This window comes from Lynx canadensis, chromosome F2 (genome assembly GCF_007474595.2).
Source record: "Lynx canadensis isolate LIC74 chromosome F2, mLynCan4.pri.v2, whole genome shotgun sequence".
In the NCBI taxonomy this organism is placed as follows: domain Eukaryota; kingdom Metazoa; phylum Chordata; class Mammalia; order Carnivora; family Felidae; genus Lynx; species Lynx canadensis.
In genome coordinates this window covers 44,321,002-44,345,277 of record NC_044320.2, presented here as the reverse complement: position 1 = coordinate 44,345,277, position 24,276 = coordinate 44,321,002, and the positions used below count along the sequence as shown (strand labels likewise).

Genomic DNA, 24,276 nt, shown 5'->3' with positions numbered 1-24,276 from the left:
CCCGCACGGAGCCCAGCGCGAGGCCTGAACTCCCGAACCATGCCACCATGACCTGACCTGAAATCAAGAGTCGGGCATTTAGCCGACTGAGCCACCCAGGCACCCCAGAATAAACAATTTTATTGTCTTGATCTTAAGTTCTTGTGACTCCCCATGTATAATGTCGAAGAGTTTTCAACAAGTGCTACCTGAACCTGAAAATTTCGAGAGCGAAGAAAGTAATTACCTTAGCCCTACGTCCCTGCTTATGTGGATGGAGAAGTGAGATGGGAATAAAAGAAAACAAACAAAAAACCACTGTCTGCATTTGTCTGACTCAGTTTCCCCAATATGACTGAGAACAGACTGACCAGGGACAGATTTGAGCAAACACAACTTTATTTATTCACCTTGGAGTAAGGGTATATACACCCATACAGAACAGTGCCCCTTTGCTCATTGCAGAGAAATAGCTCTATGTTCTTTCATGGCAGACACATTCTTTTATAATGTTATCAAATACATCATTAACACTTCTAGAAAAAGTGGAGTCCACCACCTAGAAGTCTCTGGATTTTGCTCATATTTTTCATACATACTACAAAGCACTTCCCATTTGCCCGACATACCCACTTGCATGATAATGTCACAGGGTGTTTTCCAGAACTACTCATAAGGGAACTACTTCAATGGGTCCCATTTCTGTTCTTGTCTGCTAGTTTCCTGGCCTGTCCCACTTCGAACAGGAACAAAAGAGGCATGAACACATTTAAGAACGGGCAACCTAGGTCAGGCTGGCCTGTCTTTTGTGACAAGAAGTCATTAAGCAGCCAACCCTATTGCAAATGAGAGGGTTTGGAGGTGTCCGTCAGTAATTAAAATTTGTTTTCCATGCATGCATCACCAAGTTTCTAGAGTACGAACCGTGAGAAGAGCCACATTTCCTGGGAAGACCAGTTTGAGGAGCCAGGTCTTGGGACAGCAGCCCAGCCCAGCTGGCGCATGGAGGAAACTGAATGGATGGTTCCAAGGACCCTTCCGTTTAACCAGCATCCACCTTCACACCCTCTCTCCAGACACAGCCCTTTGCAGGGGCGCGGTCCTCCTTGTTCTTTGCAGCTATTTTTTGATCCACAAAGTTGAGAACATTCAGAGGGAGAAGAAATTTCTGCTACAATGCAGTACATACATTACTTAAATAAATAAGTAAGTAAGTAAGTAAGTAAATGAAAGAAAACAAAACCAAAACCCTGGGGGTCTGAGAATTACACACAAAAATTAGGGTTCCTGGGAGTGGCGGCGGGGGCGGGGAAGGGGGGGAAGGGGGGGTAGGGCTTCAACTCCTGACCAACTTTATAACTAGCGCATGAGAAAATACAGGTCAAAGGGGACGATTCCGACCTCCCAGCAAAGCTGGAGGCTGCCACAGCGAACATTAACAACGCACACAAACAAGAGCGAAAACGCTGACTGCTTTCTATTCGAGAAGGAAGGTGGACGAGGCAGATGGGAGCGCACTCTGCACCAGTGGGTCTGCCATTCAGGTGTGCCTTCGGGAGCCGAGCAAGGTGAAGAGCCAGAGCCTTGCGGGTTTGGGAGGAAGCTCTCTGGAGAGGTCTCTAATTGCATCAAAATACAGCCAAAGAGCCCCCGGTGGCCCTGCCTATGCAGCGGCTCACCTAAGCCGAGCAAGGTCTCCTCTCCTCCAGAAAGCTGCAGTTCTCCCACACCTCCAGATCCTCTTGGCTGGGTAACACCCCTGTCGGAACAGACACTCTGACTTCCGCATTGTTCTGACATCCTTCCCCGTGCACCAATCATGGACGGGCCAGTTCTGGTTCCAGAGGCGCGCTGGAGAACTACACCCGAGAGGGTGGACTCCCGGGTCGGGGCTGGCGGGGGAGGGGCAGCCGTGGCACACACGGAGGAGAAGGGAGGCAGAGAATACAGGTTTTTTTCAAACTTTTTTATTACACAGTAAAGAATACAACAATACCTGAATCATACTTTAAAGATTCACAGGTTGACAGACCATACATTACAGTCCAACTAAGGAAAAAAAGGATAAACAAGAAACCACAGTTCAGACATAGTAGACTTAAAAGCTCAAGAGTATGCTGACAAAAGCATGATGCCTAGACCCCACCCCCCAGTGTTAGTCTACCATTAACTCGTGGTACATGTCTGAATTAAGTATTGCACAACAACTTTAATTTTTCACAATAATGTCGCAGAACCCAAAATAATATTTAAAAAAATTACTTTAAATCTGCATTTCAACAGTCTCCAATTTTTTTTCTGTCCCTTGAGGAATTCGGACAATATGGAGTCGCTTTCTTTCCCTAAGTATTCCAGACGTAGGCATGCTTTGCATAAGTAAACCAGCCTTGAAATTTTTAAATCCCCAAGACATGCACCTACACATAAAAAAAAAAAAAAAGTTAAGAAAAAAAGAAATTAAAGAGACAGGTGGCCCTGTCACACACAGTCTCATGACAGAGAAAAAGAGAAAGAGAAAAGAGTCAGAGACAGAGATAAGAGAGGACGCCCTATTCCTATCAGCGACCACCATTCAATTCTATCCAATGAAGATAACTTTTTTTTTAAATGTGTTATACCTACAAATTATACTCTCACATAGCCTGTATATAAGTGACAAGCAAAAAAGGAAAGTAACAAAAGTTTTCTTTTCTTTCTCTTCTTTAGGTTTATGAGGTCTGCATTGTTACCAAGAAGTGATATGGTTTGCAGCTGTATGAGCTTAACTTTTGGTATCCTGGTTCTTTTGTGCCCATTTGGTTTGACTAGACCAGTTTTGTTAGCTACTGGTGCAAAATATACATGCTGTCAGAGGTAGAGTGAAACTTTTTGCCACTGAGGAGAATGTAGCAAAACAGGAGGAGAGGAAGAGGAGGAGGAGGAGGAGGAAGAGGGGAAGGAGGAAGAGGAATCAGAGATAGAGCTCAGAGTTAGGGATTTTTTTTGTATTTGTTTTCACTCAGGGTGCCCTGAATTAAAAGTAATGAGACGTACTGTACTAATCCTTATTTTACACACTAGTGTTAAGAATAACAGTGCTGTTTCACATACATCACAGCTTCTAGAGATAAAGACGTGTGGGTATGACATACCTCATTTTTGGGATTATTTAACCCTTCGTAGCCTAGAACATATAATAGCTCTGTAAGAAAGGACTGTCCAGTGTCACAAGCAGACTAGAAAGCAGAGTGAGGTCAAAGGATTCTGGGAGCACCATGATAAAATAGAACCCATTCAGAGCCTGGTTATGTGCTTTCATTTCGCTTTTAGCAGGTGTGCTGGCAGATGGACCTCCAACATGCAGATAGATGCATTTATTTGCTCATCAAAACTTGCTAAACTAAAAAGCCATTAAAAAAAAAAATACCACCCAAACAAAAGTAAAACCCACCTGTATACGAAAATATAGGGGGAAATGCTAAAAGTTAGGTTTAAGAGACTCAAAGAAAACCGATTTAGAATTGCCTCTATGCAGATACTTAAAAGCCACGTGAAACTGTATCCAAGGACAACATGAAAAGAAAAAGGGAGAAGAGCCAAAACAAAGCCAACGGGTTGTTTTCGATTTCTAAATAAATGCCTGGTGTGCGTATGTACGTATGTGTGTGGAGAAGCGTCTTCCCAGCCTCGAAAACTTTGGTTGTCTACACAGCCTGCAGTACTGCTGACTTTCTCTAAAGCACACAACCACATCCTGGGCTACTGTTTTCAAAACTAACAAGTAGTTCTGGTCTGGACCCTGGACAACGAAGGGTTAATGGAGTCACACTATACCTTGCTGAACATGTTTAACCTGCTGATCATTTGGAAAGTAGTACTGGTGCTTTTCAAAATTCCGATTTTGGTCCATCAGATCAGTCTTTGGCTGACTTCCCTTTTTGTAAGAATACTGTATAACCTGGCATTCAGCAGTGTTAAAGCTGTCAGTCTACACCTCAGCATTTGGAGCTCTAATGATTTATCTTTTTTTTTTTTTTTTTTGTAAAATTAGAAATACTTAAACAACCTTACAGCAATATGCATGCACTGTCTTTTTTTTTTTTAAGTAGGATATCTTGTTATTTTATTTTTTTTTAAAAAGTCCCTAATAATGATTTTTTCCAAAAAAGGAAAAAAAAAAAAAAAAAGGAAAGGAAAATTCCACTACTACTCTATGCTACAGCTAAACTTGGTGAAATGGCTCTAGCATATTTAAAAAGAGTTTGCTCAAAAAAAAAAAAAAAGCATGCCTAGGGAGTCTCGTGACAGTGCAAAATACATTTATGTACATCCCTCTTACAAAAACACCAATATGTTAGCATTCCGTGAAGCATGCTGGTTTTCAGGAAAAAAAATCCTATAAGAGAGTGAAATAGCAGCTCCGAAAGATAGCCTTTTTTTCTTTTCTTTTCTTGAGGACAACCAAAAAAAGAGTCTTTTTTTTTTCTTTTTTTTTTTTTTCCGAACTACTAGAGAAATATCACTAATACATACAGATATAAAAGCAGCATAGAAAGATACAGGTTTCTCACCAACTAGGAATAAAGAGACTAAATGTGGGCATATGGTTAAACTACAATGCATCTTCACTTTGTCCAACACATTTACAAGAAAAACACCATTGGGAAACCTCACAGGACAGAAGTGTTTTAACACCAAGAGAACTACTAGTTTTTAATTAAAAATCCAAACAGGGTGGGGTTGGAAAAATTTGGAAAGGGGCTGGAGCTGGAGCCACCATTTTTTTTTTTTTTAATTATTTTTCAATACAAAATGAATGAGCTGGAATAGACCCAATGTCTTACTCTGTGGAACCTTGCAAAAGTGAAGAAACGTTGAAGGGTTATTTAGGGCAGCTGGCTGATGTCAAAGCTGCCAGAATGCTAATTAACTGCAGGCTGAGTCTCTTACTTCTGTGTGTGTGTGTGTGTGTGTGTGTGTGTGTGTGTGTGTGTGTCTGTGTATATATATACATACATATATATATGTATATATATAAAGGAGCCTTTTGTACTATGGCATTTTTTTTTCTTGCTGCTGTATTCATACATCCCACTGCAAATCATCTTTCATTTTTCATTCTGTTGACCTGGATATTATTATTTCTTTTCAGAAACAGGAAAAAAAAACCCCGAACATCTGTGTCTCCTTCCAATATGCTACACATCTGCGCGTTTTGTAGCGGGTCTTCAAAGTTCAGTTAGCAACCCACGGACGCCATTCATCTTCTTGTTAAAATGTCTACCGCTGTAGCCAATGCTCATGCCCTTGAGGGTTTTCCTCTTTTTTTTTTTTTTTCCATTATTGTATATAAAGAACATTGTGACTTTTAATATTAGCATTTTTGCTTTCAACAGCAATTAGCAATCTCTTGGTTTGCTGTTTGGTAAAGCATCGGTTAATGAGGTCATCTAGTTTAAAATCCCAGCTACTGGAAAATAACAGGGAGGAGGTCAAATCTATCATTTCAGGTTATATTCTCTGCTCTCTTTTCAGTTCTGTAAGGAAAAGATATCTTTGTTATCCACAATAAGTCATTACGACCCGTTACTGGCCCTCTGTTTTACTACTGCCTCAAGATACAGTTAGGTTCTCTCTTGCTGAAGGACTGAAATAGGATAGTTCATCTAGAAACAAACCAAAAAAAAAAACCACGTTGAGCGTCTGAGGATGAAGAATTGGTTTCGTGTCGGTTGGGCTGTCGTTCCTCTGACAGTTCTGAGCTCCCGTCTAGCGAGGGGTTGTCTCTATGGTAGAAGGGGTCCCCGGGGTGGTCGACCTCGGGGTGGCTGCTGGTGGTGTGTCCATGGGGCTCCCGGCCCCGCTGTTGGGCGTGACGGAGGAGCTGACCGCAGGCGTGTCCCCCTGCTGCTGGGCTTGCAGGGTCTGTCCACAGATGTGGTGGTGTTTCTCCCAGTCTTTGTGCTGGCAGAAGGAGCCACAGTACCGGGCCGTGTTACAGCCGCTGCAGGTCTCACTCGCCTTGCGGCCGCAATTCCAGCAACTCTGCGGGGAGAAGGCAGAAGAAAGCAAAATCCCCAGTGAACACCTCGTCGAGGTCAAAGTCTGACAACGAGCTAGGCGGCGCTGCCTCCTTCTTTTGCAAGAACGTTACGGGAAGAACGGCGGATCCAGGGCCGGGTGTATGTGGGCACACTAAGTGCACAGAAGACACAGGTTGCCGGGGGTGGGGGGGGGGGGCGCCTGGGCGGCTCCATGGGTTAAGCGTCTGACTCTTGGTTTCGGCTCAGGTCCTGCTCTCATGGTTTTCGTGACTTTGAACCCCGCGTTGGCCTCTGTGCTGGCAGTGGGGAGCCTGCTTGGGATTCTCAGTCTCTCTCTCTCTCTCTCTCTCTCTCTCTCTCTCTCTCTCTCTCTCTCTGCCCCTCCCCCACTCGCACTGTCTCTGTCTTTCTCCCAATGAATACATAAAAACTGCAGAACAACAACAGAAAAAGAAGACGCAGGTTTTGGTGTGATTGCCGAAACTTTTCTACCAACCGCCAGTATACCTAAGGAACTGGTTGAGGCTTTCTGTTTTTCCTATAAAATCCCTTCCCTTCAGGTTTGCTTATCTTCTAACACCTAAAGTCTGCTCCCCCCTGCCGACAACTGCAGCCTCTACATTTTTTCCCCCTCTGATACCAATACCGCCGTGGTCAGACACACATATATCGCTCCTGGCAGAAGCTCCTTGCCTCTGGATACCAGCAGGAATCACAGAAGAACTGTGAGAACTGCCCATTACATTCCAAGAAACATCACGCAACAGAAGAGCGCCCAGAGGATTCTATTTTCCGCTCCCTCACTGCAACCAGGTTCTGGGGCACCCAACAACCACATGGGAGGACAAGCTCCAAACAAGCTAGTTCGCTTCAGCTCCCTGAAGGAGAGGGTCGCTGGTTTGGTTTTTTTTGCCCGATATACTCTGAGCACTCAGAACAGTGCCTGCTATATAGCAGGTGCTCAATAAATATCTGCAAAATGAATCAATCAGACTACATCTAATTTGGCTTTGAAAGCTGGAAACACTAAAACCGGGTAAATAAATAATGGCTCCACTCGCATGCGACGCTTCCGGGCTGCCGGGGTTCCTTCGCAGCGCGCTTTCACCTCAGCAACTCTGAGTAGTTAGAAAAGTAGAGGAAACTAACCACTGGGACCCTGGCGAGTCCACTGGCAATCTCCAGGGCTGCTTCACAAGAGGGGGGAGAGCAGAAATGAGGTTGCCTCTAAGATTTAAACCTTGAGATAAACACAGCATGAATCAGGGCGCAGACACACCAGAGACAGAAAAGCAACTGTACAGGAGAGACCTTAGGTACCAAGGAGGGGCTATGCCCTCGGAGGAGGCCCTTGGAGGAAGTGGCAGAAGGTCAGGAAGCCAACTTTAAATGCCCCTCTGACAAAACCATTCCCAAGCGAGTTTAGCATTGTGCCATTAATCTTTTGTATTCCTTACCTTCCTTGGTTTTATTTTCTGCCAACACTTCCGACCATACTCCAGTAACCCCAACCCAGCTGACTGGTATGTGGTTGTATCACAATTAAAACACCTTTTTAGGGGCGCCTGGGTGGCTCAGGGGGTTAAGTGCCCAACTCTTGATTTTGGCTCGGGTCACGATTGCACGGTTTGTAGGACTGAGTCCTGTGTCGGGCTCAGAGCTGGGCGTGGAGCCTGCTTAAGATTCTCCTTCTCACTCTGCTCCTCCTTCCCTACTCTCTCTCTCAAATAAATAAAGAAAATCTTTAAAAAAAAAAAAAAAAAAAAAAAACCTTTTCAAAGGCTCTTGCAGCCCATGACCCTGGTGTGTATGGTTTTACCAGTGTCCAAAATACACAAAGGGATTTTTAGCAGTCAATCCAGTTTTGCTAAAAAAAACAAACAAACAAAACAAAAGGGCTTCCACAGTCTTTTAAGTGCTAGGAGCCTCTAAACTCTAGAACTATTGTTTGAAACTTAGAACTCAGCTACAAAATTGTGGCCCAAAGAAGGGCGGAGAAAATTTAACATCTCAAACTACGGTCAGTGGGAGGTGTTTTAAGGGAACACACTTGAGGAAAATTCAGAAACTTGGTTTAGATGTTACTATAAATAAAAACGGAGGGGCGCTTGCGTGGCTCAGTCGGTTGGGTGTTTCCGACCCTTGATTTCGGCTCAGGTCATGATCTCTCGGTTCGTGGGTTCAAGCCCCGAACCGTGGGCCTGGGATTCTCTCTCCTTCTCTCTCTGCCCCTCCCCAACTTGCTTGTGTGTGTGTGTGTGTGTGTGTGTGTGTGCTCTCAAAATAAATAAACTTGAAAGAAAGGAAGAAAGAATTAAAACAAAGTAAATTATTTCTCCTTTAATTGAATTTAACCAGGAAAATATTTCAAGGGATGTGTACCTCTGGATTAGAGGCTTCTACCAGACCTAGAAGCCCTCCTCTGGCAAAATTAACCAATCGCTTTGCGTGTGTAACGATCCCACAAAGACCTGAGCAGCGTGAGCCTGGCCCAGCCTTCAGAGTGGTGAGGCATGATGCTTGGTGCCCACAGTGAAGTTTGCTTCCTTGAGGTTTGGGCATTTCGAATGATGCCAGCTGGATCCTGGAACAAACTCAGCACATAAGCAAAATTCCTAAATTATATCAGAAAATCCCAATTAGAGAACAGAGACCTGGATCCAAAACAATATTTTAAGGAAATTAAACATCTAATCTGAGGCAAGTGGCTTCTTTAGGAAATACCCTGGTGTGAGTCTTATCCTTTTTCTGGCAGAGGCACAGTTTGGCAGACATGAGGGTGGCAACTGCCCAGCACTCGATGGCTCCTTCAGATTGAAATCAGATGCAGGCCACCTTCTCGATGGAAGCTGATTAAACACACAGACGAAACCAGGTAATTACAAATGCATGTGCTGGGGAGTGGAAAGAAGGGACAGACGGGAACTTCTTTAGTTTTTAAAGTGTTTTTCAAAGATGGGAACAATTTTATAAATAAAAAAGTGGAATTATGCCAAATATAGAAACAGATGTTTTGGATCACAAAGCTGCTGGGAGTTGAGCTTTCTTGCCTGGCGTCACCGGGTTCTGACCCAGGATTCAAGAGCTCTGGCGAGTTTTACTTCTAGTTCCATTCTGAAGCTGTTCGATTCCATTCATTTCCCACCCACCCCTGGGACAGAAACAACCTTCAGCTGTAGGAAAGTACAACAAAGAACAATTCAAATGAGCTGGGGGGAGGGGGACTACGTAGTTTTATTGCTCTTAACATCGCATCACAATGAATGTGCAGGAACTTTAGCGCGACTGTTCAACAACAACCAAAACCTCCAAAGTGCCTATTCCTTGGTAAAAGTTCATTAGAAAACAGACAAAGCAGTTTCCATTAATGTATTTCTCTTGGGTAGCTCTACCAAATTTCCTGTTGGCTCATCCATACTTGCAAGACTGATGCCTGACCAGGGGCATTCAGCCACTCAACAGTCACACTTCTGGGGACAGTGGAAAGTGTAGAATCTTGTGAGTACCCTAATTTGGATCATTCTAAGTTTCTAAGCTTTCTGCTGTTCACAAAGGTGGAAAGTGCAAATTGTGTCTAATACCCAGGGGTATATTAACAATGGTTTAACCTAATTTTATATTTTTCAATGCATGCTTTTTTAGATTCAGGCTAGTATTTCCTGATAGTTATCCATTCCTTTCTTTCCTCCCTCCCTACTTTCCTCTTCCTTTCTCTTTCTTTCTCCCATCCATCCATCCATCATATAACTAAGCTTCCCTTCCAGTCCTCTGAAGAACGATGCTGGCAATGGAATTACCGTGAACAGTGTAGAAAGCTCAAGAATACCATTTCATAGCAAATTTCATTCCCCAAATTTCATGGCAAAGTCTTCCCTTATTTGTGATATTATTATTCCCTTTTTGGCATAAGGAATATTTTCCCCCCATCCAAAAAATGGGAGTCAGCCATAGACCAAAGTTAGGCTGTGACTCAGATGAAGAAAATGAGGCTGAATACAACCCTCCCTTTTGCTAAGTGTGCTAATACTACAGATGGAAAGGGAAATGATGAACAGAGCTTTTTAATGCCATTGCTGCCTGTCAAAGATTGCTGCTACTTTGTTCCACACCAGCAATTCTCTTCCTCCCTAAGAACAAAATTATTTCCTTCTTCTTATTTTAGATACACAGAGAATGGTATTCCATAGCCCCACCTGCAAAATAATATCCTTGCTGGTTCTTACTGTTGGAAATTCCTTTTCCAGGAAACAAAACATGGTCTCCTGATCGCTCTAAGTTTCTCCAGGTCTGTACTCACCTAAAAGTCTCCAGAAAATGTCTACATGCAAATGATGCTCAATGAATGAAGTAGAATGATTACAATTAAAATTCCCCACATGTAAAGAACTCTCCCACACACGGGCTTCAATCCACAGTAGGATCATCACATCTTACATTTGCACTGCACTGTACATTTTAAAACCACTTTCAAAAACATTTTGCAGCTTGGGAAACTGAGGCCCAAAGAATAAGTAACTTGTACAGTAAATGATTTGCCTCAAGTCACACAAATATGAAATTACCCAGCCAAGGTGTGATTCACCCAGGTCTTTGGACTGCAAACCAAACACATTTCCCAAAGCGCCACACTCAGTCCATTTCACGTACTTCTTAGAGCCTGTTTTAGCAGGAATCAGGTAGGAAGGGTGCTCAATTGCTAAAAGCAAAGACAGGCTGGCACAGGAAGCAAGCGCACCAAAGACAAGGTATCATGGCGTGCAGTGAAAAATGGCCGCCAATTTTGAATGGCTTCAGTCAGCCCGTCTTGGGTCTTACTTCCAACTCTGCCATTTGGTGGCCTTAAAACCACAGGCAAGTTTCTTAACCTCTCAGGGAGGTACCTGCCACACAGGAGTAATTACTGCATGTTGTTCAGGAGGATGTCAGTGCTAAGCACAGTGCCTGATGTTCAGAAAGTCCTGAATAAAACGGAAGGAAGTAGCACCTCCCGGCACTGGCCGGAAGAAACTATCTACAATCCTCCCACAGCACAATCTTTAGAATTAGAAAGCTCATTGCCCCATGCCTCCCTCCAGAGGCACTGACAGCTACATCGTAGAAAAAACATTAGCTTACCTCTCCTTACACTTCATCAGTGACCACATTTTCTGTACCCTTACTGTCCTCAGACCTTATACAGATTCACCGTTAGTGGCCATTTATTTCCCCACTCCTCCTTTTTGAATTCCCCTAGTTGAAATTCCCTCTAACTTTTGTTTTGATATACTACAATTCTGTTTGTTACACTGGTACCTCTTTTTTTCTTCTGTTTGTTCATTTCCCTCTAAATATTTGGCAAGAGGGGGAAGCTGGTGTAAAGAAAAGAAAATCTTTCGCTTCCTACGCTCTCCCTTGTCAGCCCTCATGGTTTCAACTATCAGCTGTAAGAAAACGATACTCCAACCTGTTTCTCCAGCCCTTAATTTCCTTCCTGAGCTGGTTCTGGAGCTCCACCAGGATGCTCCTGTCACCCAGGTCAGTATTCCCTAAACCTGATTCTCTGGTGTGGTCTACTTTAGTCGTTGGCGACACTCAAGTTCAAGACTTTGTCATCTTATTAGAAACTCCTCTTTCTTTAGCCCCTGCAACAACTCAGTGCCAACCCCCATGGATCTTGCCTCCGTGGGTTCTCTTCCCAGGTTTTCAAGCTTATGGTTACTATCCAAGTTCCTTCCCTGCCCTTTCTGTTAGAATAGCTTCTTTGTGTTTGTTTTTTTTTTAATTTTTTTTTTTTAATCTTTATTTTTAAGAGAGAGAGACAGAACATGAGCAGGGGAGGGACAGACAGAGGGGGAGACATAGAATCCAAAGCAGGCTCCAGGCTCCGAGCTCTCAGCACAGAGCCCGACGCGGGGCTCAAACCCACGGACTGCAATATCATGCGGTCTATACCTGTATGGGAACCTGAGCCGAAGTCGGATGCTCAACCGACTGAGCCACCCAGGTGCCCCTGTTAGAACAGCTTAACTGGTTTTTCATCTCTCTCTATCATTCACACACACACACACACACACACACACACACACTGCTCACTTGGAAGGTGGCTTGGTTCTGATATACATCTACTCTGCATCTCTCAACAACCTTACAAATTGAGTCACATAAACATTATGCTAGTTTTATAGATGTGAAAACCAAAGCTCTGACACGTAAGCCAATGCAGACCATTCAAGGTCCAGTGCTCCATCCACTATACTGTGAAAGTCTATGGATGCAAACACCTGGCCTTTTGATATGAAACAACAACAACAAAACCTTATTGTAACATGGAATCATAGCTTACGCTCAGAGAACTCCAAACTGTTCCGGGATTGATGGGTCTGACAGGATCATGACGGCCTTATAAGAACCATGCTGAGAGACTCCTGTGCTATAACTACATGGTAACTAATTCTACAATGTCCACTCAGGTGGAGTTTCTATTATTTGGAACCTAATGCACAGGGTCCACTGGGGGTAGTTCCGCCATTTCTAGAAGGAGTAAAGAACATGAACCTCTCAGAGTGACTTGCTCAAACTGTCAGGGCTTAGCAGGTTCTGGAAATACAAAGTATAAAGATTTGATCAGTGTTTTTCTTTAAGTGCCACAAAGATGTTCAACGTTAATGTAAACTGTGTAGTTCTGTACCTATGTAGGAAAAGTAAATAAAGGCCATTTTAATTGGAGGGGGGTGGTGGCTTTAATTTGGTGGCTTAAAACTCAAAACTATTAGAACAGTACAATTACTCTCTGTTCTATGCCCACTTCTAGTCATTGCTTCGATCCCCTATGCTAGAATAGGTTATGGATCTCAAAGAAGAGTTGTAGCAGACTGTTTGGAAATCGACCCAATCTGACAATGTTCACTGGGAAAAGACTATACGTGTATGGGAACCAGACATGAATATGAAAACATGAGAGTTTAAGATGGCAAGATTTGGCAAAATTGTTTTTTTATTCACCCTAATGCTGGCAGTGTATTCTCGGTGCAAAACGTTAATACACTGAAAAAAAGAGAGAGAGAGAGAGAAAGAGAGAGAAAGTACAGAAAGTATCATATTGCTTAGATGTCTGCCCCAAGTGCAGCACCGTTCTGTTATAATAACAGTTGGTATTATAAACCTATACCTTTACCTATAAACCCAGGTAAACTTAGAGAACTACGGAGGAATAATGTGAAGGAAGTCCAATGAGGAAACAGATAGACTAATATGCCATCGAGGGAAAAAACTCCCATCACATGGCTATTGAGAAGGTGGCCTGAGAAGCAGACAGTCCGGGCTGAGGGCCAGCTCACACTTAGGGCTGAGACCCCGAGCAAAGGCCTCACCTCCCGGGACTCGGCTTTTCTTGGCTGCAAAACGAGGACAACAGCACTTTCTACTCTACCTGGACTCATAGGAAGACTAAATGCACCGAAGCACAGAAAGTATAAAAGGCAGTTTTTAACCAGGCCAGGTGCAGAATTAAACTTTCGCTGTAGGTCTGCCCATTTCACCTCAGGCAAAACACACTTCCTGCCTCCTCGCCACCCCCACCTCCCGCCCCTGAACTATGCTGACCGGGATTTCGGGGCACCCAGGACAGCCGGCCCTGGTGGGGAATCACCCCTTCTACCCTGAAGAGTCCCCTTCTACTCGGAAGAGTCCCCGTCTGGATGATAAATCACATGGCCCTCCTACAGGTAATACCTGTGCCTATTTATTCCTGACTCTGCACTTCCTCCTGCTCTTCTCCCCAGTTCCATATTTTCAATCCTTGTCTCCTCTTTCTAGAAACATCTCCATTCTTTACTGCCTACTTTTTCAGAACCACTAGTTTTCCGAAGCAGAATGGGCATTAGGTTCGTTGTTCATGTGTGAAAACAGGTAGAAACACTGAAATCATAGAAAGAAGCATACATGGGCATCTGTCCTTAACACAAATAGCTCAGAAGAAACTCGGTCTAGAGATCTGTTCTTCTGATTTGGAGCTCAGATTCCTTCTCGAAGTTCCTCTGAGGAGGAGAATACTATTTTGTGCATTTATATTATCTACATATGCATTTTTACAGATTTGGATGCTCTAGATCATTTGTGATCTACGTAAGACATGGGTAATGTCTGTAATAGGGGGTGACTTCAAATTAAGGGAGAGAAGGGAGAAAAAGCCTTGTGGCAATCGGAAAGTTTAGCGTGTCTTGTGATGAAGGACCGTGGGAAGTATCAGTTGATAAAGATGCCTTGCGTTACAGCTCTCGGAACACTTTGAATTAAAATGTAGGTGTAAAAAAATCTAAACGTTGTGTGTCAACCATCAATAAAAAGCAAAACCAAACAAAAACTTCTAAACAACCCTCTGAGGTAAGCAAGTAACATCGCATTCCTTAAGAAGAAATGGAGGTTGACAGGAGTGAAATGACCCACCCAAGGACGCCTGATATGCTAACGAGCTGGAGCCAGAATTCAGGTCCTCCTCTCAGATTCCTTCTGCCCCAAGCACCTGTCTCTGAGCTTTGCTAGCTAAAGAGGACCATCAAATCGCCTGAAAATGGCCTTCAAGTGGTGTGACCATATAATTCATCATATAAACCAGAACACTTGAGAATAAAAGGGACCACTCAGTAATCACAGGGGACAACAGGGATAAATTGGGATTGTGTCACTCAAACTGGGAGGTATGGCCACCCTGTACCCTACCTTTATATACTATCCTGATTTTCACATTAAACAGCATGATTTAAGAGTTTGTGCTCTGTTTACCCTTTCTGATTCAGAGACAATCTGTCTAGCTGGATTCAGTAACTGATCTGAGCTTCCTAAAATTTTTTAACTTGTGTTGTTTATGCACAAAAAATAAAGAAGGTTCCCTCTTCTACCAAACCCCTACTCCCACTCCGCCCCCAAATAAACTCCCCCCCCCCCACCACCTTGGGCAGATCAAAGCCAGCAAGTTTCTGAAGACTGTCCAAGTAGGATTATCTGATGTGTATTTCCCAACCCCGTCTTCTGGACTCCCTCTTCTTCCTTGACAGCCAACCAGTCATGAAATCCTGCCCATTTTATCTCAAGGGTTCCCAGCCAACATCTACAGTTTTCTCCACCCCCGGAGCCACTACCAACCATCTTCATCCCCATCTGCCTCCTCACACAGATTGGTCCCTCCTTTTAGTTTCCTCTAATCTCTCTCCACACGGCAGCCTGAGTGATCCTTCCAAAACACTCTCATAGCCCTCCGGTTTTCAAAACCTGGCAGAGCTTCTTTTCCCCACCTGTCCTCTTCTTCCTGCACAGAGGCACCAACATGCCCCTTGCCCAGGGAGACAGTGATGAGGTCATGGAGGGTGCAGTGAGACGGAGAGCAGCCGCTGACCAGTTCCTTATTGTCCTCTTAAATATCAGATGAAAGGAACTTAATTTCTGGAAGCTTCCACACTAAACGTGTCAAGACGCTTATATTTGGTTAGCGATTTACCTCCTCTAATGAACTGTAGTCAACATGAAAGCGGAGGTCCCCTCAGTGCCTAGCACCATCCCTGACATAGAATAAAAGCTCAGAACTTGGTTATTGAAAGAATAAATGAGTGGTACCTGGGTGGCTCAGTCGGTTAAGCGTCCGACTTTGGCTCAGGTCCAGGTCTCACGGTTTGTAAGTTTAAGCCCCACATGGGACTCTCTCCTGTCAGCACAGAGCCCGCTTCAGATCCTCTGTCCCGTGCCCCCCACCCCTCCCCCACTTGTGCCCTCTCTCTCTCTCTCTCAAAAATAAACATTAAAAAAAAAAAAAGAATAAATGAAAACATGGATGTGAGTGATTTAGAGTTATATGTATTGAATAACAAACTGCCCTGGGCAGGTCACAAACATGACTTTTTTTTTTTTTTTTTCAACAAATGCCCATTAATTTCTTAGTGCAGTTTCTAAATCAATGTTTCCTACATTTAATGGGAGTATGTTCTTTCTCCAACCAATTACTATGGTGGCCAGACCTCTTATGTACTTTTCTAAGAAAACAAAGAACAACTTATCAAACTTCTAAAACACAATACTATGTGGGTCTTATTTAGGGTTGAGTGGCTAAAACTCAAGAAACCCCCCTGCCTAGAACAACAGAAAAGAATTCTGAGAAGTACCTGTACTGTCTTTGCAAATCAGCTGGGCCACGCAGTCCCAGCCTAACAGATTCCCACCCTGGGGCCAACCATGTTGAATGCTGGAATAGGGAGCTCTACGCTAGCCCAAGGAAGCCAAAGTTGTTCTGGTTCAGTCCCAGAGGGACTCAGGGAACTTTCTAAACTTGAGGTGATTTGCAAACATCACTTCTGGGGTGGCTTCTATCAGGTCATTTCTATGAAAAGGTCATTTCTTCATGTGAGGGAAGAGCAGGGTCGAGAAAAATAACATGCTGGATTCAAAGTTTTGTCACCCTCATAAAGTAGAAGGATTTCTGAGGGGGGAAATAAAAATATTTACCTATAAATGTGGGCAAAAGATAGAGCTGCCTAAACTTACCACCAGGCATTTAGACTGTTCTTGGACATTGTCATTCCTCAGGAGAATTCATAACATTAATTTAGGGCTACTGGATTAACCTTTACTTCTCTGTCAAGTCCTTGGTCGAACCATCTTTATCTTATAGACTCCTGTCCCAGTCTAGAGGGGTCTCAGCTTCATTCCAATGGATCTCTCTTCCATCTTTTGCTCTGCTATTCTCAGGACTGTGTTTACATTGCTTTCGAAGAAAAGAAACTCAATTATTCGAGGGATCAAGCCCTCCGTCCCACTCCAAGTCTTGAAAGAGGTACAGCAGGTTAAAAAGAAGAAATCGGACCTAAGTTGCCTTTCAGGTTATCTGCATCCAAAAATGACCTTACTGGTCCTTACGGAAAGATCCTTGTAGCTACGGAACACCATAAGGACTGACAGCATGCCATGAGTTCCAGCTTTGTTTCTGCTGTGTCCTAGCCATGTCAGGTGAGTTTCCTCACCGGCAAGATGATAAAATGATCATGTCTCAAGGTTCTGGCCACTGTAGGAGACACTTTCATTCATAGTGACAACACGGTAAGAAGACCAAAGCTTTTAGATGCTTGGTGGCTTTCTCAAAGCCACAGAATTGTAAGAGAAAGGGCCAGAAATTATATTTGGTCTTCTGAATTTCAAGCCCTTTCTCCTAGCAGAGTCTACCTTGAAAGGCTTGGCAACATGTCGCTTAAGACAAGGGTAGTGCTATATTGCAGATTAAAGACAGTTCTAGATTAAAGTTTCCTAAGAGATCCAAAAAGAAAGAAAGAAAAAAAAACAACTGCTACAGAAGATCATTCATATCCAGGGTATTCTATCCTATCTACTACTTACAGCTACTGGCCGATATGCCGTAATTTTTTAAATGTTTATTTATTCATTTTCTGAGAGAGAGCGCATGAGCACACAAGCTGGGTGGGGGTAGAGAGAGAGGTAGAAGGAGAAATCCCAAGCAAGCTCTGCACCGTCAGCGCAGAGCCCAAAGCGGGGCTCGAACCCACAAGCTGTGAGATCATGACTTGGGTCAAAACCAAGAGTCACACGCTTCACTGACTGAGCCACCAGGCGCCCTGCCATAGTCTTATAATGCTAAATGTTAGCGTCAAGATCACATATTTTTCTGGGTATTAGGAATGAAAGCACAAAGCTTTTAGACACTAAAGGAATACAGCATTGTTATTTGCCAAATAAAAACTTAGTTCTCAATTTCTTCTTAAACATTTACCTTTAGAATTTAGTGGCCTACAAAATACTCTTACCATACATAACCACCCTAATGTGTCCTTGTGAAAGTGATAATGTTTTAGGGAAGGCACCAACCATGCTTCACGGTATTACTAACTTAAATGGAGCAGGACAAATTCTCTCCAAAACATGTTAATAGACATTTAAAACACACACACACACACACACACACACACACACACACACACACACACAAAACAAGATCCTTAAATATCTTAGCCACAAGATGCCAAATAAAATTGAATTTATGTCTAGCTTAATTCGACAACGGAAAAGTCAGCAGTTAAAGGGTAGATAAACTTCTCTTTGTCCCTCTTTTCCTGAGAAACTTTCAAATGTTGAAAATCAATTCCTTTTGTCCCCTTGTTATTCATCTGCTACACATTAAATAGAAACTCTGGGCATGGAGTGATTCCCGCAGGGTCTTTCATCTACAGAGAAGCCTGGTACAAATTAAATTCTTACTCTCCCTCACAAATTATAGATATGTATTGTAGGAGACCATTGATTTATCAGTTGACGCTCTTGCTAGTTCAGCTTGGTGAGACTAGCTCACTACAGCTCTTTATCTAAAGTTACTGCGGGGTGGTGGGGATTGTGGCACTGCATTCATTAATGCGAAGCATCACTACGTTGTTCTGATGTTACGGGCTCTATTTTAAATAGCGTTGTTAGGTACTGTGTGTTAGTTACTTCCCAGATCCTTGAGCCATGTGGGCTATGTGTACGTGTGTCTGTTTTAATATGCTGAAATAATACCAAATGATATTGTGACGACTGTGATGTTATGCTATGAAATGACTCGCATAATGGTTATTACAAATAAGGGGAGAAACAGATCGTGCAGAAAGAAGATCTCTCAGAAACGTTGAATTGAGGCAGGTGCTGTTTTCGCGCTGGACTTTAGGACCAATGGTTAAGGGGGTGGCTGTGATCCCAGCCATGTCATATCTTGGGAGAGCACATTTGCACAGGACGTCTCTATTAAACCCCTTGTATTGGGGCGCCTGGGTGGCGCAGTCGGTTAAGCGTCCGACTTCAGCCAGGTCACGATCTCGCGGTCCGGGAGTTCGAGCCCCGCGTCAGGCTCTGGGCTGATGGCTCTGAGCCTGGAGCCTGTTTCCGATTCTGTGTCTCCCTCTCTCTCTGCCCCTCCCCCGTTCATGCTCTGTCTCTCTCCGTCCCAAAAATAAATAAAAAACGTTGAAAAAAATTTATAAAAAACAAAACAAAAACAAAAAACCCCTTGTATTAGAAGGAAACCAAACACACACGCGCGCACGCGCACACACACACGCGTGCGCGCGCACACACACACACACTGACATACACGTGTGCCCACAGCCAAGTGCTAAGAAGCTATGAGAATTTCACTTGAATCTATTACCCACCAAATATATTAAAAACCTTTTCTTGGCAGAGTTGTTCTTTTAGACAACATTTGATCAGCTCTTGATGGATTCCACAAGTGCTGGGCCCCCCCCCCCCCCGCCCCCACCCAGATTATTCTCATTTTGCCCCTGCAGATCGGTTTGTCTAAAAGCCAGTACCCGCTTTTACTTGTGACCTCCTGGAATCAAAAGCAAGCGCTCGGACTAGCGGAAACGCCCTGCGTGCCTTGGAAACTCCCCCTAGCACCTCACCTCGCTCGAATCCTCCTGCTGATTGATGACGGCCAGCGCGTCCTCCGCCGCCTGCCGCTTGGCCTCAGCCACCGTGCGCTCCATCTTGGCGCGCTCGGTCGTGATCATGTCGTGGGCTTTCCGCTCGGCCTCAGACACGGCCTTCTGCAGCTCGGTCATCGCCTGGCGCTTCACCTCGTTGACCGCCTCCTCTGCGTGCGGGGCAGGCCACACGGGACAAGAGAAGATTTCCCTGTTAGCGCGGGACCTTGGATACTGATCGCTGGTAAACAGAATTCTATAGTCTACAGGCATGACTCTCATCCCAGGTATTGGGCAGTTGTCCTGGCTGTCTAAAAAGCCAGCAGATTTTGGAAATTCATTTAGGAAAACAAAGAGTGAGATTTTTTGTTTTCCCCTTTAACTTGCATGTCTGGGAATATTTTTTAAACTAATGTAGCATCACTACCACTTTTCTACCAAACCAGTACCTCCAGAAATGATTATGACACCAAACGTAAAGAGTTAAAGGACAAAACGACCACCAGAAACCTTTCTGGATAATTCGGACATCTGTATTAAGGTGGTTTGCCACAATGCTATGTGGTAATATGCACGTAGGGAGCGCATGAGTAAAGCTTTCAAAACAAAAATAGGAAGGGGATGGACTTTACGCATCTACACGTATAAGTGCTAACAATTATTTTGCTGGTGAAACATACAGCACAGTAGTGAAAGGGCATTCAGATGGCAACTGGACAGTGTAGACCCTGTAAAGACAATCCATGATGAAACAGATGATCCAGCTTCTCTTTTTCTTAAGTCATTTCTTGAGTAATGTGCATATATGTCTGTACCGACTGAATTATAGGGATTTTTAAAAATCATTTTCTCATTTCCATATTTTAAGCTGTTGTCCATCTATTCAATTGAACACATACACAGCTTCACATAACCAACTGTTGCACTAGACAAATGTAATTGAACCCTACCAGAGGCCAAAACAATCAGGCCTGCCTGGAAACCTGCAAGGTGTCAAATTAGCTCTTTATTTTTGGCTGTGGAAAGGGTGCAAAGATTTGACTAATGTACAATATGAGATTGACAACTAAAACAAGTAATTTCCATTAAAAAAAATTAACTGTTCTAATTAACAAGGGAAAATATCCTCCCCCTAAATTAGTTTATCTAATTTTCATCTTTATTCAAAGCAAAATGACAATGATTAATTGAAAATTTAATAAGCAGTAATTATTAACTTGGCAAACCTAGTACCAATTAACACTCTATTAAAACTAATTATGACATGTTTCATTCAAGTGTTTGCACTTAATTGTTTCACCCACTTAAAACGCACCTTAATTAAATGTTCTGTTTAATTAAAAACATAGATTCCTAATAAAAATGTTTTACTGTAGATTAAAAATGTAAGAGATGCAAATACTCCTATGGTTTCTTACACGTCTGTGGTTTATTCCACACATCTACAGTCCAGGACTTGAGGATCATCAAAAGCCTTCCACTATTAATTAGCTGTCATGACTTTTGTAGCTTCTGTCCCTTTAACAACATTATATCTGAAGTCCTTTCACTTGCAGTTTACTGTCTCCTATGTTTTTACAAAACTAAAATATAAGGGAACGATCCAGACCGGAAATATTAACTAAAATATGTTAAGCCTTTGTTGGTTGCTTTAAGAGAGATGCCATTTAAAATCTGGACAGAAACAGAGCACTGCACAGAGTTGGAAGCACGTTCTTCACCAGGAGGTGAAAAGATGCCTTTATTACTCTACCGTAAACGACCTGGGGGACCAGGGAAGTACTGCCCTTCTAACTATACAGCCAGGGTCTAATTTAGTTTGAATATTCAAGGTGAATTAAAATTCTATCTAAGTGGTAATACAGGACAATAATTTTTGCTTACGATCAAAGCTGTAGCTTGACTAATTGTGTATGCAAATCAGGCAATTTATATTTAAATTATGCATTCCTATTCTAATCCCACAGGCATATACAGATCAGCAAAGAGAGTTGGTAGGACATGTGCAAGGTGCTTGAATATTTATTACCAACTGCAAACATTCACTGATCGTTTGAAAAAGAAATATACTGAAGAAAACACTCGGTTGTGACTTGAAAACCATCTTTATGCTGGATTTTTTCCCCAATTTGATGAAGAGTTTTCATACCTTTAGAGCGTGTTCTGTTGCTTTTGCTGCTGCTTTTAAAAAATACTAATTGTAGGAGAAAATTGATGGGTCCTTCAACATTTGTTAGGATCCCAAATATTCAAATAATGTATATTGTTATATTACGTTGTAAACTATTACTGGGGCAACATGAGGAATTTGAATGAGATCTGTGAGTTAAATACTGTTAATGTCCTGATTTTGGTACTTGTACTATAGTTATATAAGAGAATGCCCTTGGTCTCAGTTAATACACACTAAAATCTTTAGGGTCAAAGGGCATCGCGTATGCGACTTACTCTCAAATGGATGGAAAAAATACGTATAACAGGGGGAAAAAAAGGGAGGGAAGAAAAGAAGAAAAGAAAGATATTAAAGCCAGTACAGTAAAATAGGGGAAACTGGGTAAAAGGTATAAGGGAATTTTTTACACTGTTTTTTTGCAACTTTTCTGCAAGTCTCAAATCATTTCAGAATAAAATGGTGCTAAATATTATATGATATACTTTCATGCACAGGATATACTTTGTGCAATTATAATTTTCTGTGAAAAAGGATGTGCTGGTTATACAACATTGAATTGAGAGCTCTGCCCCTTTGATATTTTTCAAATGCTTTAAGTTTTCTTTTATTTACTTTCTTTTGCCATAAAGGTAATGTATAATGCTTTGATTGCAAAGATACACTTTGTAGGTTTTCTTCTAAAAAAAATTTTGCCCACAGCAAATTTTAGAATCTTGGGGGGAAAAGCTTTCAAATTGTAACAAGCTGAGTTGCAGATGTTACATTCTGCCCTTGGTGTTTTCATCATGCTGGATGCCTTGACACTATGAACACCACAAATGCTTTTCAAGAAGCCTATAAAGATAAATATTGTAAGTAGTTATTCAAGATTTCCAGATGAAACTGCCACCTGTACTTTGGAGATTTAATATACTCCTTAATATTAGCATCCATCCATGGAAAACTATCCCCACACTGTTCTTATGCAGCAGATTAGGGATACCGCTGTGAGAAGAACACAAATTTAATCGACATCACTCCTAAGTCATATTTGAGATGGAAAACCTACAATAGAATACAGGCACATCTAAAAAATGTTTATACGATAAAAGTATTGCTCTTTCTCTCCTCGTGAAGCCCCCACCATGTCAAATATATACAGAATTAGTTTCAGGAACCCACAAAACAGTGAGGAAAAATAATCGGGGACTCGATAGATTATGACATGTTGAATTTTTTAAAAACCTGATTACGTGGAAAATATACAGTGCGGTTTTGAATCTGCTTCCACTGCTTACCACTTATGGTAGGACTTCCTTTGTGCATAGCTATTCAAGTTGACTTTCCCACAACGGTGGTCTATTCAGAAAAATCTGCTCTCACTTAATAGCAGTCAAACAAAGACTTGAGCAGATAATAGCACAGAAAAAGAATTTGGATTACACAAGACTTTACCGTCAATTTTTCTTTATGGACGATCACGGATTTAACTTAAAGACACATAAATAAGGCAAATACAGAGAAAAGACTCTCTCCCACAACATAAAATGTCATCCTTCTGCTGTCCAAAATGGCAATTCTTTATATCTCTTAGTGGAGTAAGTTGCACTGACAGCTTAAAACTGGGGAAGAAAAAGTGGTCAGAAAGAAGATGTAGCCATTCCTTTTCCAGACAGGTGACACTCAGCACATTTGAACAGCTTGGGAGTATCCTGTGACCCACGAAGAAATCTTAGGGGTGATTCTATAAATCTAATTATACTATGCAGCTGAGCAACATATATATTTAACCTTTAAACTGAATGATCTGTCTGATTTGTATACTAGACATGCAAGAGAGTTTTCTGGTTCTCTATCTAAGTCACGAAGCCTAGAATACTATCAGATTTGGACACTCCTTACCACTCTTACAAAAACAGGTATTTCTTTGAGAAAGCTATAAAAAGTCTTGGATAAGAGCCAAATGATCAGATTGTCAACAAGCTGCAAAAAAACTACAGACACAGCTGGGTCAAATCACAACCCAAAGAGACCCTTTCCCTTGACTATTTCTCCTTGAATAGGGTTCCTAGCCCAACACCCAGGTGATCCTTTGCAGAAGTAGTATTTTCCAGTTTCTCAAGTCAAACTATTTTCATAGTTGGGGTTATGGCAGCTCAAAGTCACAGTCTGTGTCTGTCACATCATCTTTTAACTCCTGAAACAGGCTTATGGATTTATCTCTTGAGTTGGTTTTTGCAAGGCTTTGACTGAACTTTTAGTGTTGGTGGTCCACCAAGATTCTGCCAGATCTGAACTGTGTAAAGTCAACGTATGACCAAGAACTTGAAATCAGCCCCCAAAGGTAGAGCAGTATCTCTTAATGAAAATATGATGGTGTATATGGTGGGGAAAAACAGAAGTTAAGCAACTTTGTCATTTAACTTAGAAAATAACTTAGCTATGGTCCTTGAATATTAATTAGAACAGATCAATTTCAGATACTGGTTGTAATCATAACATCTCAGAGTGCCTTGGGGCACACCTGGGTGGCTCAGTGGGTTAACCGTCCGACTTCGGCTCAGGTCATGCATGATCTTGAGGTTTGTGGGTTTGAGCCCCGCATTGGGCTCTGTGCTGACAGCTCAGAGCCTGGAGCCTGCTTCGGATTCTGGGTCTCCCTCGGTCTCTGTCCCTTCCCCGCTCGTGCTTT

General features: G+C 42.6%; 1 protein-coding gene across 2 annotated transcripts in view; it reads right to left on the bottom strand.

Annotated features, from left to right (window-relative positions):
- Window positions 1-1,930: 1,930 nt before the first annotated feature.
- RUNX1T1 (RUNX1 partner transcriptional co-repressor 1) overlaps window positions 1,931-24,276 on the bottom strand; it is a 167,450-nt gene continuing 145,104 nt past the window's right edge. For both annotated transcript variants that reach the window (XM_030304070.1, XM_030304071.1), the window contains exons 10-11: window positions 19,412-19,602; window positions 1,931-6,003 (exon numbers count right to left, since the gene is read on the bottom strand). In XM_030304070.1, the coding sequence (XP_030159930.1) occupies window positions 5,728-6,003; window positions 19,412-19,602 (467 nt within the window). In that variant the 3' untranslated portion in view covers window positions 1,931-5,727. The remainder of the gene's footprint in view (window positions 6,004-19,411; window positions 19,603-24,276) is intronic.